Source organism: Theropithecus gelada, chromosome 19 (genome assembly GCF_003255815.1).
Source record: "Theropithecus gelada isolate Dixy chromosome 19, Tgel_1.0, whole genome shotgun sequence".
NCBI lineage: Eukaryota > Metazoa > Chordata > Mammalia > Primates > Cercopithecidae > Theropithecus > Theropithecus gelada.
The window spans coordinates 33,766,985-33,779,531 of record NC_037687.1 but is presented as its reverse complement, the minus strand read 5'-3'; the positions used below and the strand labels follow the sequence as shown (position 1 = coordinate 33,779,531).

At 44.0% G+C, this 12,547-nt stretch overlaps 1 protein-coding gene across 4 annotated transcripts in view; it reads left to right on the top strand.

Moving 5' to 3' along the window:
• Positions 1 to 9,805, top strand: part of LOC112613217 (paternally-expressed gene 3 protein) — a 74,332-nt gene extending 64,527 nt beyond the window's left edge. For all 4 annotated transcript variants that reach the window (XM_025368538.1, XM_025368540.1, XM_025368539.1 and 1 more), the window contains 3 exons: positions 2,175 to 2,343; positions 4,821 to 4,916; positions 8,831 to 9,805. In XM_025368538.1, coding sequence (XP_025224323.1) covers positions 2,175 to 2,343; positions 4,821 to 4,916; positions 8,831 to 9,672 — 1,107 coding nt within the window. In that variant the 3' untranslated portion in view covers positions 9,673 to 9,805. The remainder of the gene's footprint in view (positions 1 to 2,174; positions 2,344 to 4,820; positions 4,917 to 8,830) is intronic.
• Positions 9,806 to 12,547: the final 2,742 nt, after the last annotated feature.

The following is a 12,547-nucleotide window of genomic DNA, read 5'->3' as shown; positions in this document are numbered from 1 at the left end:
CTGCTGTGCTAGGAATGAGCGAGGCTCCATGGGCATGGGACCCTCCGAGCCAGGCGCAGGATATAATCTCCCGGTGTGCCATTTGCTAAGACAATTGGAAAAGCGCAGTATTAGGGTGGGAGTGACCCAATTTTCCAGGTGCCATCTGTCACAGCTTTGCTTGTCTAGGAAAGGGAATTCCCTGACCCCTTGCACTTCCTGGGTGAGGCAATGCCTCGCCCTGCTTCGGCTCACGCTCGGTGGGCTGCACCCACTGTCCTGCACCCACTGTCCGACAAGCCCCAGTGAGATGAACCCGGTACCTCAGTTGGAAATGCAGAAATCACCTGTCTTCTGCCTGTTGTCCCATTTTAATGACCATGCGAACCCAGTGTTTAGCTCCCACTAATAAATGAGAACACGTGGTATTTGGTTTTCTGTTTCTGCAATAGTTCGCTTAGGATAATGGTTTCCAGTTTCGTCTGTGTTGCTGCAGATGACATGATTTTGTTCTTTTTTTGGCTGCATAGCATTCAATGGTGTGTACACACCTCATTTTCTTTATCCAGTCCACTGTAGATGGGCACTTGGGTTGATTCCATGTCTTTGCTTCTGTGAACAGTGCTGTGATGAACATATGAGTGCATGTGTCTTTTTGGTAGGATGGCTTATTTTCCTTTGGATATATGGTATCTGCCTTTTAAATTCAACCTTAGGCTACCAAGATTCTTATATATAACTGTAGTTAATTGATTTCTTTTTTTTTTTTTTTTTTTTTTTTGAGACGGAGTCTCGCTCTGCCACCCAGGCTGGAGTGCAGTGGCATGATCTCGGCTCACTGCAAGCTCCGCCTCCCGGGTTCACGCCATTCTCCTGCCTCAGCCTCCCGAGTAGCTGGGACTACAGGCACCACGCCCAGCTAATTTTTTGTATTTTTAGTAGAGACGGGGTATCACCATGTTGGCCAGGAGGGTCTCAATCTCCTGACCTTGTGATCCGCCCACCTCGGCCTCCCAAAGTGCTGGGATTACAGGTGTGAGCCACCGCACCCGGCCAGTTAATTGATTTCTATTGCTAGAATACTATTTCATTGTATGGCTATACCATATTTGTCTCGTCTACTGTTAATGAATGTTTGGGTCATTTCCAGATTTTGGATGTTCCAAACATGCTATTATAAACATACCTACCCATCCATGTCTTTAAGTACACATGAGCAAATATACCTAGGAATAGAATTTTGGGGTCAAATAGAGATGAGAAGGGTGGTTATCAGAGGCTGGGAAGGGTCGTTGGGGGGCTGGAGGGAGGTGGAGATGGCTAACGAGTACAAAAAAAAAGTAGAAAGAATGAATAAGACCTACTATTGATAACACAGTAGGGAGTCTATAGTCAATAATAACTTTATTATTACAATAAAGTTACTGTAAAATAACTTAAAGAGTGTAATTGGATTGTTTGTAACTCAAAGGACAAATGCCTAAGGGGATGGATACCCCATTCCCCAGGATGTGCTTATTCCACATTGCCTGCCTGTATCAAAGCACCTCATGCACCCTAGAAGTATATACAAGTACTATGTACCCACAAAAATTTTAAAAAATTTAAAAAAGCATTTCTGGATCAAAAATGGTTTTCCAATTTACATTTCTCTTAGCATCTCCAGTGGATCCATGTTTTATGTAATACTTGGTATTGTCCCACTTCTTAATTTTTACTCAGTTACTTAATTTTTACCCAATACTTAATCGAATGGGTACAAAATGGTATTTTGTCATTTTGATTTTCATCTCCTTGTTTATTAACAAGATTGAATATTTCTTCATGTTATGAGCACTTTGTTTTACAGGTGGTACCCTGAGGCTTAACCTACCCAAACTCACAAAGAACCAGAGCCAGGACTCTGATTCCTGAGGCTGAGGTATACTGCTGAGCTTTTAAGTATTTGCATGCTTGCATTCTATCTTTATAAAGTGGCTTAAAAGGCTATTTCCCCCTCAACCCAAATCTGTAGTAATTAGCAACAGGAACTGTTTTAGTAATGTTCCCACTTCTCTCAGACTCTAAGACAAAGCAAGATGCAATGCCAGGTGCCTGTGGCTCTGCATTAGAGCACGCGGAAGCTCTCTGCTGGTCTGAATGCCTGCCTCATGTTCAGTCCTCTCATCACATTCCTTCTCCTCTCTCTGGGATAGTTCCTGGACTTCAAACACTTAGGAGCATTTCTGGTGTTTGAGGAGTTGGTGACCTTTGAGGATGTGTTTGTGGACTTCAGCCCGGAGGAATTAAGCTCCCTTAGTGCCGCTCAGAGAAACCTGTACAGGGAGGTGATGCTGGAGAATTACCGGAACCTGGTCTCCTTGGGTAAGTATGCCTTCTCCACAGGACTTGGTTTCTTCCCACTAGGGCAGTGGCTCTCAACTCCTTTGTGTCCTCTCATCAGTAATTGCGGTTCAGTATGTCAGTGAGTCTCAACCCAGGTCAGAGGCAATATTTTAATATTTGAATATCAAATTCACTGTTAATTATAAAATAGCTAACATTTCTTGAGCACTACATATGTGTCAGGCACTTGTATAAGTGTTTTACATATTCCGACTCCTTGAATCCCCACACTAGTCCTATGAGGGGGAGGTATGCCTATCGTTGTTGTTATTATCGACATTTTTAACGTTGAGGAAACTGAGTCATTGGAAGGTTAAATTACTTGTCGAAAGCTGGGATTTAACTCCAAGCAGACTCCAGAATCTGCTCTCTTAAACTCTGATGTGCTACCTGACAGGGGTTTGCTCCACCAGTTCTCAGCACAATGGAAGGCTCGAAATGATGTTTATTGAATGAGCGAAGGAATTGCTAAAACTTCCAGGAGCTCCAAAGACTTCTACTGGCTTGAGTTTTAACAATCAGAGGTTGCCAATCTCTCTTTACATGCAGAGGCAAAATTGTCTTACCTGTTCTCACAGGTAAAGTTGAAAGTGAAACGTGAAAAGTTTATGTTGCCGGTGCCAAGATCCTTTTTCAGTGGCTTTTTTGGGGGCTTGAGGTCTCCTGAAAAACAGAATCCGAAACAAATGCTGTTCCACTGGCAGTAACCTGGTGAAGTCAGAGACCTAGTGGGAAAACACACACATCCTACCTCAAACCCAGCACAGGGATGCATACGTTTAACTCTGGTTCTTATCGGTTACCAGGAAGTACATTTTCCAGCATATTTTATACTCTTCTCTAGCTTACCACATTTTATGACTTAAAATAGAGGGAATAGTATCAAAATAGAAGAAATAAATTAATTTTATCTTTCCAGCTCTTATGCAGTGACCTGGAGGCATTTCTATCTTATGAGCCCTTGGCTTCTTTAACACTAAAGGTTTCGTGTTAATAGCAATCTTATATGTCACCTGGGACATTGTCTTCCTAAGTATGGAATGAGTACAGTGAGCTAAATAGAAGATTATTTTAGGCAGTACATGGACAGCATGACATAATCCTTCAATCTGTTGGTGAGAAAAAAGTTCTTCTAATTTTCTTTTAAGCCTTCTGACTCTATCAAGTAGAGAATATCAGTTTGTTAGCATGTCTCTCTATCTTATTATTCTTCCATTTTAGCAAAGAGAGAGCAGACATCAAACCCTGAGTGTCAGATAGGCAACAGAAGCTAGCTAGCACTCAATAACCTTAGTTTCTGTTATATTTACCATGATGTTACCTTCCATTTTTTGTGCGTGTGGGTGAGTGACATTGGTTTCCATTTATAGGGTTGATATAAAGCTTCCATTGAAAATAAGCATATTGGCCAGGTGCAGTGGCTCATGCCTGTAATCCCAGCACTTTGGGAGGCAGAGGCGGGCAGTTCATTTGAGGTCAGGAGTTCAAGACCAGCCTGGCCAACATGGTGAAACCTCATCTCTACTAAAAATATGAAAAATTAGCTGGGTAGTCCCAGCTACTGGAGAGGCTGAGGCAGAAGAATCACTTGAACCTGGGAGGCAGAAGCTGCAGTGAGCCGAGATTGCGCCACTGCACTCTAGCCTGGGTAACAGAACGAGACTGTCTCAAAAAAAATAAAAAATAAAAAATAAGTGTATTTAAGTTAACAAGAAAGGTGATCTAAAGAAAAACATTAAATAAATACTGAATATGACTATAAATGGCACATAGAAATGCCAAAATGCAAGGGTCATTCATTAACTTGCCAGTGAATTCAGATGTACAAGGCCTAGTATAGGCATTGGGGTTACCAAATAGATGACATTTCCCATTCTCATGGATGTTATGTTTGAGTAGAGAGAGTCAGACAGTAGACAAATAGATAATAATTTGGTGTGCAAATGATAGAAGTTTGGGAAACAAGGAACTTAAGGGAGGGGGAGGAGCAGCACTTCAAGACAAAGAGGCAGTGGACGTTATCCCAGGAAGGAAAAGAACCAAACTGTTGACTTTTTGAGCCGCTACGTCAGATTCTTGGTGCTGAGGTGTAGAGCTCAGCACGCTGCCCTCATGCCCCCTTTTTAGTCTTCATAGCAGAGTTGTTCAACCTCGGCGCTCTGGACGTGGGGCCAGATCGTTCTGGGTTGTGGAGCTGTCTTGCAGAATGTTGAGCCGTGTCCCTGCCTCCAGCCGTACTAGACACCAGGAACCCCTCCCGCTGCTCCCACAGTTGTGACAACCAAAGATATCTCCATACATTCTAGATGTCCCTTGGGGGTAAAATCTCTATAGGCTGGAAACAGGCTACATTTCACTCCTGCGAGAGTTTATTCCTTCCTTATTACCCCAGAGTCTTTGGGACCCTGGGTTGGGAGTTACTGAAACCCTGAGTTCTGAATCTTCCTCTCCAACAGGGTACCAGTTCTCTAAACCTGACATTATCTCACGCCTGGAAGCGGAGGAATCACGTGCAATGGAGACAGACAGCAGACATACAGTGATTTGTCAAGGTGAGTAGTGAGGGGGAAGCCCGGGCTGTAGGAGGAGGGACCAGGAAATGCTAGTCAGGGAGCTTTCCTCAAAGCCCCCTGGGCCAGGGAGAAGGCTGGTAGGTGCTCTCACCTCAGGGCCTCTTTCTCCTCACTACTCCCCTTCATCTCCTTTCTGGAGCTCATCTCTTCCTGCAACGTCAGTTCCTGTCCTGCTCAGTTCCAGGGTGGCCAGTGTCCTTTTACTCTTGTGTTCCAGCCCTTCCATTCACTCATGCCTTTCTCCTTGCAGCTAGAAATCATAGATCTTTCCTCTTTAACTGAGACAAACAAAAAACCCTGGCCTGATACCACTTGTCTTTCTCACTGCCCTCCACTTTCCCTCACATCAGCTCCTCAGACTTGTTGACACCCAGAGGCTCCCTTCCCTTTTCTTCTTAACCCTGGCCCTCTGGTTTCCATCCCCCTACTTCTGCCAACATAGACACACGGATACGCTCTTCTCTGAAAATTCCACAAAAGGTTCCCACTAGCATCCTTATGGTTCTGGAACCATAGACTTCACGTCCTCCAAACTCTATGGCTACAGTCTAATAACACTTACCATCTTCATGAAATCCCCTTCTTTGAATTGGGTCACTATGTGCATCAGCTGGGATCACTGTTGTCCTTCAGTTGCAGTTAACAGAAAACCCACACCCAAACTGGCTAAAGTCATAGAGGGATTATTAGCCTATACTGCTGATCAGCTGACCTGTATTCAGGGACCCAGTGAAGTCATCGAAGACCTAGTTTCATTTTCTCCTTCTACTCTGCCTTCAACTCTGACAATAAATCCTAGATGCATTTTTGTTGTTGTTGTTGTTGTTCATGTGCAAAGAAGGAGCAAGAAAGAGCTGGTGTGTCCAAGACGCATTCTCAAGAGAGAGGAAACATCTTTTCCAGCTCTCCTGATTTTTCATTGTTCCATATCGGGTTGTATCCCTTTCCTGAACTAGTAGCTGTGTCCAGTACAGTGCTGATTGACACAGCCCTCCTCCACCTTTTTCTGTGTGAGTGGAAAAGGGATGTCCAAACAAAATGCAAGAAGTTACCAGGAAGACTCCTCTCTGTTTCTTTCATTGTCTTCTCTTCTTTCCCTACTCTGGTTTCTTCATTCATTCAGTCATCCCATAGATATTTATCAGGCTTCTGTGGTGGACCAGGTACTGTCCTAGCATCTGTGGATACAATAATGAACAAGACAGGCAAATCTTTTCCTTCATAGAGCTTGCATTCTAACGGAGGCAGTAGTTTTTAAAAAATAGACAAATAATAACTGAATGTCAAGCAGATAGAGAATGAGATATGGGAGGTTGCTTAAGATGGAATAGTCAGAGAAGACCTCAGTGTGGAAGACTTGAATGAGATGAGGAGCTGAACCATGTAGAAATCTTGAGGAAGACTGTTACAGGCAGAGTGAACAGCAAATGCAAGGACCCTGAGATTGGAATGAGCGTGGGTGTTCCAAAAACAGGAAGAAGGGCAATATGGTCTGAGTTAAGTGGAAGATAGAAGATGAGATCACAGAGATAGTCAGGGGCCAGCCCACTTAGGAATATGTTAAAGAATTTTGTTATAAGTGAGATGCAAAGATGGTGGGAAGTTTTGAGCAGGGAAATGAGGTAGTCTTATTGACATTTTAGAACTTTGCTGTCCAGTGTGGTAGACAATAGGCACATGTGGCTGCTTACATTTACACTAGTAAGAATTACATAAAATTTAAAATTTAGTTCCTCAGTCACACAAGCCACATGGCAAACATTTGATAGCCACATGTGACTAACGGCTATTGTGCTGGACAGCAAAAGTGTAGACCATTTCCATCAGCACTGGGAGTTCTACTGGGTAGTGCTATTCTAGAAAGATCCATCTGGTTGTCCTACGGAGAACGGGCTTTAAGAGGAAAAGCCAGAGAAACCAATTCAAGAGGCCATTGAAGTCCACCAGGCTAAAGATGATGGAGGCTGAGGCTATGGTTGTAGAGTGGTCAGGTTTGAGGTATTCCCTGAAAGGAGAAGTGGCAGAACATACTGAAATATTGGATGTACAGCAGGGTAAGGAAAACAGAAGAGCCAGCAAGGACTAGGTGTTCTCTTACTCTTCCGTTCTTGAGTGTTCTCTTCAAAGACCACTTCCTAAAAGAGTCGATCCATTGTGATGGGCCCAGCTATCCCTCTTTTCCTGATGACTTCCTAAGCCGTGTTCTGGCTCTGCTGTTTTACCTGTACTCTGTTCACATACTTTGAGTGTCTGCCAGGATGCAACCACTGTGTTCATCACCTCTTTTCCAAACCACAGTCTTATACTTGACTTCCTTGGCTTCAGTATTTTTCCTACCAGAGAGTTGCCTTTATAAAGCATGGACTTTTTTATCAGCTTCTTAACCTCCGTCAAGATAAAATTCAAACTTTCAGCAAAACACTGAAGTTCCTCCCAGTCTGGCCTGAAATTTGCATCCCAGCCTCATCTCCTACAGATCTTGCAACTAAAATCCTGTTTCTAGCTCCCCAGGACTGTATACTTTCACAGTTCTATAGCTTAGCTCAGGCTGTTTTATGTAAACTCGCCCCCCTTCCCCATTTGCTGAGGCCAAATGCTGTCCCCTCCACTAATCATGTCCTGTTCCTAAGTGGAGTCAGTTCCCCCATCTCTGCTCCTGTCGTCATTTATAGTCCGATTAGAGTCCTTTTACAGACCTCTGACCCATCTGGTTAGATAATGCCTTGCACCAAACAGGCATTTAATAAATATTGAATTAAAGGGAATTGGTTGGCAGTGTAGATTGGGGTAAAACAAGAGATTTGGAGCTAAGAAAGGAGAATCTTTATTCAATTCTGAACAAGAGGTTGTTGACCTGTTTACTCCAGTGTCTCCTCAGTAGTCCTGAAGAACCACGGTAATAGATATTCTAAAAAAAAAAATGTTTCATGGCAAGATCAGTTTAAGGAACGCCACATTCTGTACCTTCCCTTTTTGGGGTTCGAGGTGCATATTAAAAGTTCTGAATCCTACAGGAATGAAATCTGCTTGATTTCTTGATTTGTGTCATACAGCATTTCCCAAATTAACTTGACAATGGAACCCCCTTCATGGTAACAGCTATTTGTTTTTCAGAATATTAGCGATCTGCCAAACATGGTTTGGAAAATGCTGGCGAGCCCCAACCCCAGCTCTTTCTCTGACTTCTGCTCATTCTAACTCTGTACATTTGTGGCATCTTTTTGACACGCTATCCTCCTGGATGATATTTTTTCTGCTTCTTCCCCACTCTCACTCTTCCTTGCTTACTGTCTTTTCTTTTTCTTTCTTTCTTTTTTTCTTTTTTGAGACAGAGTCTCACTCTGTCGTCCAGGCTGCAGTGCTGTGGTACGATCTCGGGTGAACCCGGGTGAATCCCGGGTTCAAGCGATTCTCCTGCCTCAGCCTCCTGAGCAGCTGGGACTACAGGCGCGCGCCACCACGCCCAGCTAATTTTTTGCATTTTTAGTAGAGACGGGGTTTCACCACGTTGGCCAGGATGATCTCAACCTCTTGACCTTGTGATCCGCCCGCCTCGGCCTCCCACGGTGCTGGGATTACAGGTGTCAGCCACTGTGCCTGGCCACTTACTGTCCTTTCTGTCCTTTTCCCATTTTCTCTTTAGGTTTTCAGAAAACTCTCTCAACCTCCATGAGATCTGTTTGTTACCCTTGGTCTCTTTATTTCTATTATATTCGTATGTCTCTCTGAGTAAAAAGAATAGAGGAATTTTTACTTTTTTTTTTTTTAGATTAGGAAAAGAGACCTGAAACCAAAGCACTAACTCCAGGGCAAAGCCTGCCTATAGAAATGTCATTACTGGGGGGCAGGAAAGGATAATTTAGCAGTAGGTAACTTCTGGCATGTCTCTGCAGGAGAGGCTCATGACAATCCACTGGAACCACACCAGGGCAACCAAGAGAAACTTTTGAGTCCTATAAAAATGAATGACCCCAAGACCCTCACTCAGGAAAGAAGCTGTGGCAGTGATGAATTTGAGAGAAGCTCTACTCTTAGTGAACAATCCGAGGATCCTCTAGGAAAGGATCCCCAGGAGGACACTGCTCCTGGCATATGTACAAGTCCCCAGTCAGCTTCCCAAGATAACAGACACAACAGATGTGAATTTTGCAAACGAACCTTTAGTACTCAAGTAGCCCTTGGGAGACACAAACAGATCCATACTGGGAAGAAACCCTATGAATGTAAACAGTGTGGTAAAGCCTTCTATCTCATGCCACACCTCAACAGACATCAGAAGACCCATTCTGGTAGGAAGCCTTCTGGCTGCAATGAAGGTAGAAAGCCTTCCATCCAGTGTGCGAATCTCTGTGAACGTGTAAGAATTCATAGTCAGGAGGACTACTATGAATGTTTTCAGTGCGGCAAAGCTTTTCTCCAGAATGTGCATCTTCTTCAACATCTCAAAGCCCATGAGGCAGCAAGAGTCCTTTCTCCTGCGCTGTCCCCCAGCAAGACATACTTAATTCGTTATCAGCGGAAACATGACTACGTTGGAGAGAGAGCCTGCCAGTGTTGTGACTGTGGCAAAGTCTTCAGTCGGAATTCACATCTCATTCAGCATTATAGGACTCACACTCAAGAGAGGCCTTACCAGTGTCGGCTGTGTGGGAAGTGTTTCGGCCGACCTTCATACCTCACTCAACATTATCAGTTCCATTCTCAAGAGAAAACTGTTGCATCCAATCACTGTTGAGAAACCTTCAGTCACAGCACACACGTTTCTCAACATTTTTGGCTTCATCCTAGAAAGAGTGTTCTGAATGTGAGAAGGCCTTTCACTAGCCCCCACACCTTTTTAACAACTTGAAAATTCATCAAAGTGTGGTTAAAAAAAAATATTGCAAGGATGTAGGAAAACCTTTTTCCAAGAGGGGATTCCTCAGATGTCATACAGGTGAAAAGCTTACAAAGAATATTTTTGTTGCATAGGAAAATAGCTAATAGATTTTACCTTTTTCAGTGTTATTCATCGTGAGGGAGGATTGCCCTCATTTCCTTTTTTTTTTTTTTTTTTTTTTTTGAGACTGAGTCTCGCTCTGTCACCCAGGCTGGAGTGCAGTGGCGCGATCTCAGCTCACTGCAAGCTCCGCCTCCCGGGTTCACACCATTCTCCTGCCTCAGCCTCCCGAGTAGCTGGGACTACAGGCGCCCACCACCACGCCCAGCTAATTTTTTGTGTTTTTAGTAGAGACGGAGTTTCACTGTGTTAGCCAGGATGGTCTCGATCTCCTGACCTCGTGATCTGCCCACCTCGGCCTCCCAAAGTGCTGGGATTACAGGCGTGAGCCCCCGCACCTGGCCGCCCTCGTTTCTTTATATCAGAATGGATTCATGGATATGTATTCTATGGGCTGTAATTCAGTACTGTCATTTATTTTGTTGTTCAAACGGCTGTAGCTTTGGCCATTGGGAGCTCTTTCAAGTTGGCTCCTGTGCCTTTTCAATTAGCTCCCACCCTTTTCAGGAACCACTTTCTTTCTACATCTTCCATAATTTTTCTCCCTTCACCTCCAGGAAAACCCTGTCATGTCTTTAAGGTAGTTTCTACCTCATTCACTCTCTCATGAAATCCACTTCTCTCCCCACGGTCAGAAGGCTCATAGCCTGATCGGTCTTTTATTTCACTTCTCCTGTTGCCGTTTTTGCTAAATCTACATTCTGCTTGAACTGTTACTTACTTAACATATTTTTAATGGACTCATTTATGTTTTTTAAACTTCAGTACCTCTACTTAAAAAGGAAATTTTTAAATCACCTCAGACAAAGGGTTTTACTCACACCATAACCAGACTTCCCTGATTATCTCCCAAGATGTCCTTGGACAGTCAGCTTGTTTCAATCTGGATCTAAACGTGCCCCCCAGATCGCATTTGGTCGTCTGAGCTCTTAAGTCTGTTAATCTAAAGCAATCCCCTCTCACGTTGTTAAGGCCTGTGTGACCCTGAGGTTAATACAGAATTTCCCTCCTGTTCCTACCCAGTTCCTGATACGTCAAACAGTTTAGACACTCCTCTTCATGTTTACATTTTTAAATTTAGAAGAACTCATTTAAAAATTCTTATATTTCATTGTGGTAAAAACCACACAAAGCTTAGTGTCTTAACCGTTTTTAAGCATACAGTTCAGTAATGTTCAGTATATTCATACTGTAGGCCGGGCATGGTGGCTCACGCCTATAAATTTAGAAGCCCTCACGTTTTAAGGTTTTTAGTGGTGATGCAAGTAATATACATTCCCAGAAGAACACTAGAAATTATGTTTGTTTTTTCTTTGAGTATTTCTTTTTTTTTTTTTTTTTTGAGACGGAGTCTCGCTCTGCCGCCCAGGCTGGAGTGCAGTGGCCGGATCTCAGCTCACTACAAGCTCCGACTCCCGGGTTCACGCCATTCTCCTGCCTCAGCCTCCCGAGTAGTTGGGACTACAGGCGCCCGCCACCGCGCCCGGCTAGTTTTTTGTATTTTTTAGTAGAGACAGGGTTTCACCGTATTCGCCAGGATGGTCTCGATCTTCTGACCTCGTGATCCGCCCGTCTCGGCCTCCCAAAGTGCTGGGATTACAGGCTTGAGCCACCGCGCCCGGCCTCTTTGAGTATTTCTATTTCCCCCTCCCAGATATACTTGCTGCTAAAAGTTTGTGCCCATTTTTTCTTACACATACATCTCTGTATAGCTTTTAAAAGTTATATTTTTAGGCTGGGCATGGTGGCTGATGGCTGTAATCCTGGAACTTTGGGAGCCCAAGGCGGGCAGATCACCTGAGGTCAGGAGTTTGAGACCAGCCTGGCCAAAATGATGAAACCCCATCTCTACTAAAAATACGAAAAAATAGTGGGGCGTGGTGGCACTCGCCTATAGTCCCAGCTACTTGGGAGGCTGAACCACGAGAATTGCTTGAACCTGAGAGGCAGAGGTTACATTGAGCTGAGATCGCACCATTACACTCCAGCCTGGACAACAGAGCGAGACTCTGTCTCAAAACAAAAAAAGTTTTATTTTTATGAAATGAAATACACTACCATAAACACTGTTTTGAGGGCTATCATTTTCATTCTCATATATTGTGAACATCTGTCCATATGCAGATATACATTCCTAAGTTTCCTTTCAGTACTTGGTTGCATGGATGTGTCCTCATTTATTTCATCTGGCCTCTCAGGGTTGGAAACCAGGGTTGCTTATAATTTCTCTCTTTTTTTTTCTTTTTGAGATGGAGTCTCGCTCTGTCGCCCAGGCTGGAGTGCAATGGTGCAATCTTGGCTCACTGCAAGCTCCACCTCCTGGGTTCACACTATTCTCCTGCCTCAGCCTCCCGAGTAGCTGGGACTACAGGCGCCCGCCACCACGCCCGGCTAATTTTTATGTATTTTTTAGTAGAGATGGGGTTTCACCGTGTTAGCCAGGATGGTCTCGATCTCCTGACTTCATGATCCGTCCGCCTCGGCCTCCCAAAGTGCTGGAATTACCGACGTGAGCCACTGTGCCTGGTCAGTTTATCTTATATACACGTTGCTGCTATAGTTATGCCTCCACCCCTGTAGCCCTTGAGTTTTGGGGTTTTGGCATTTTTCC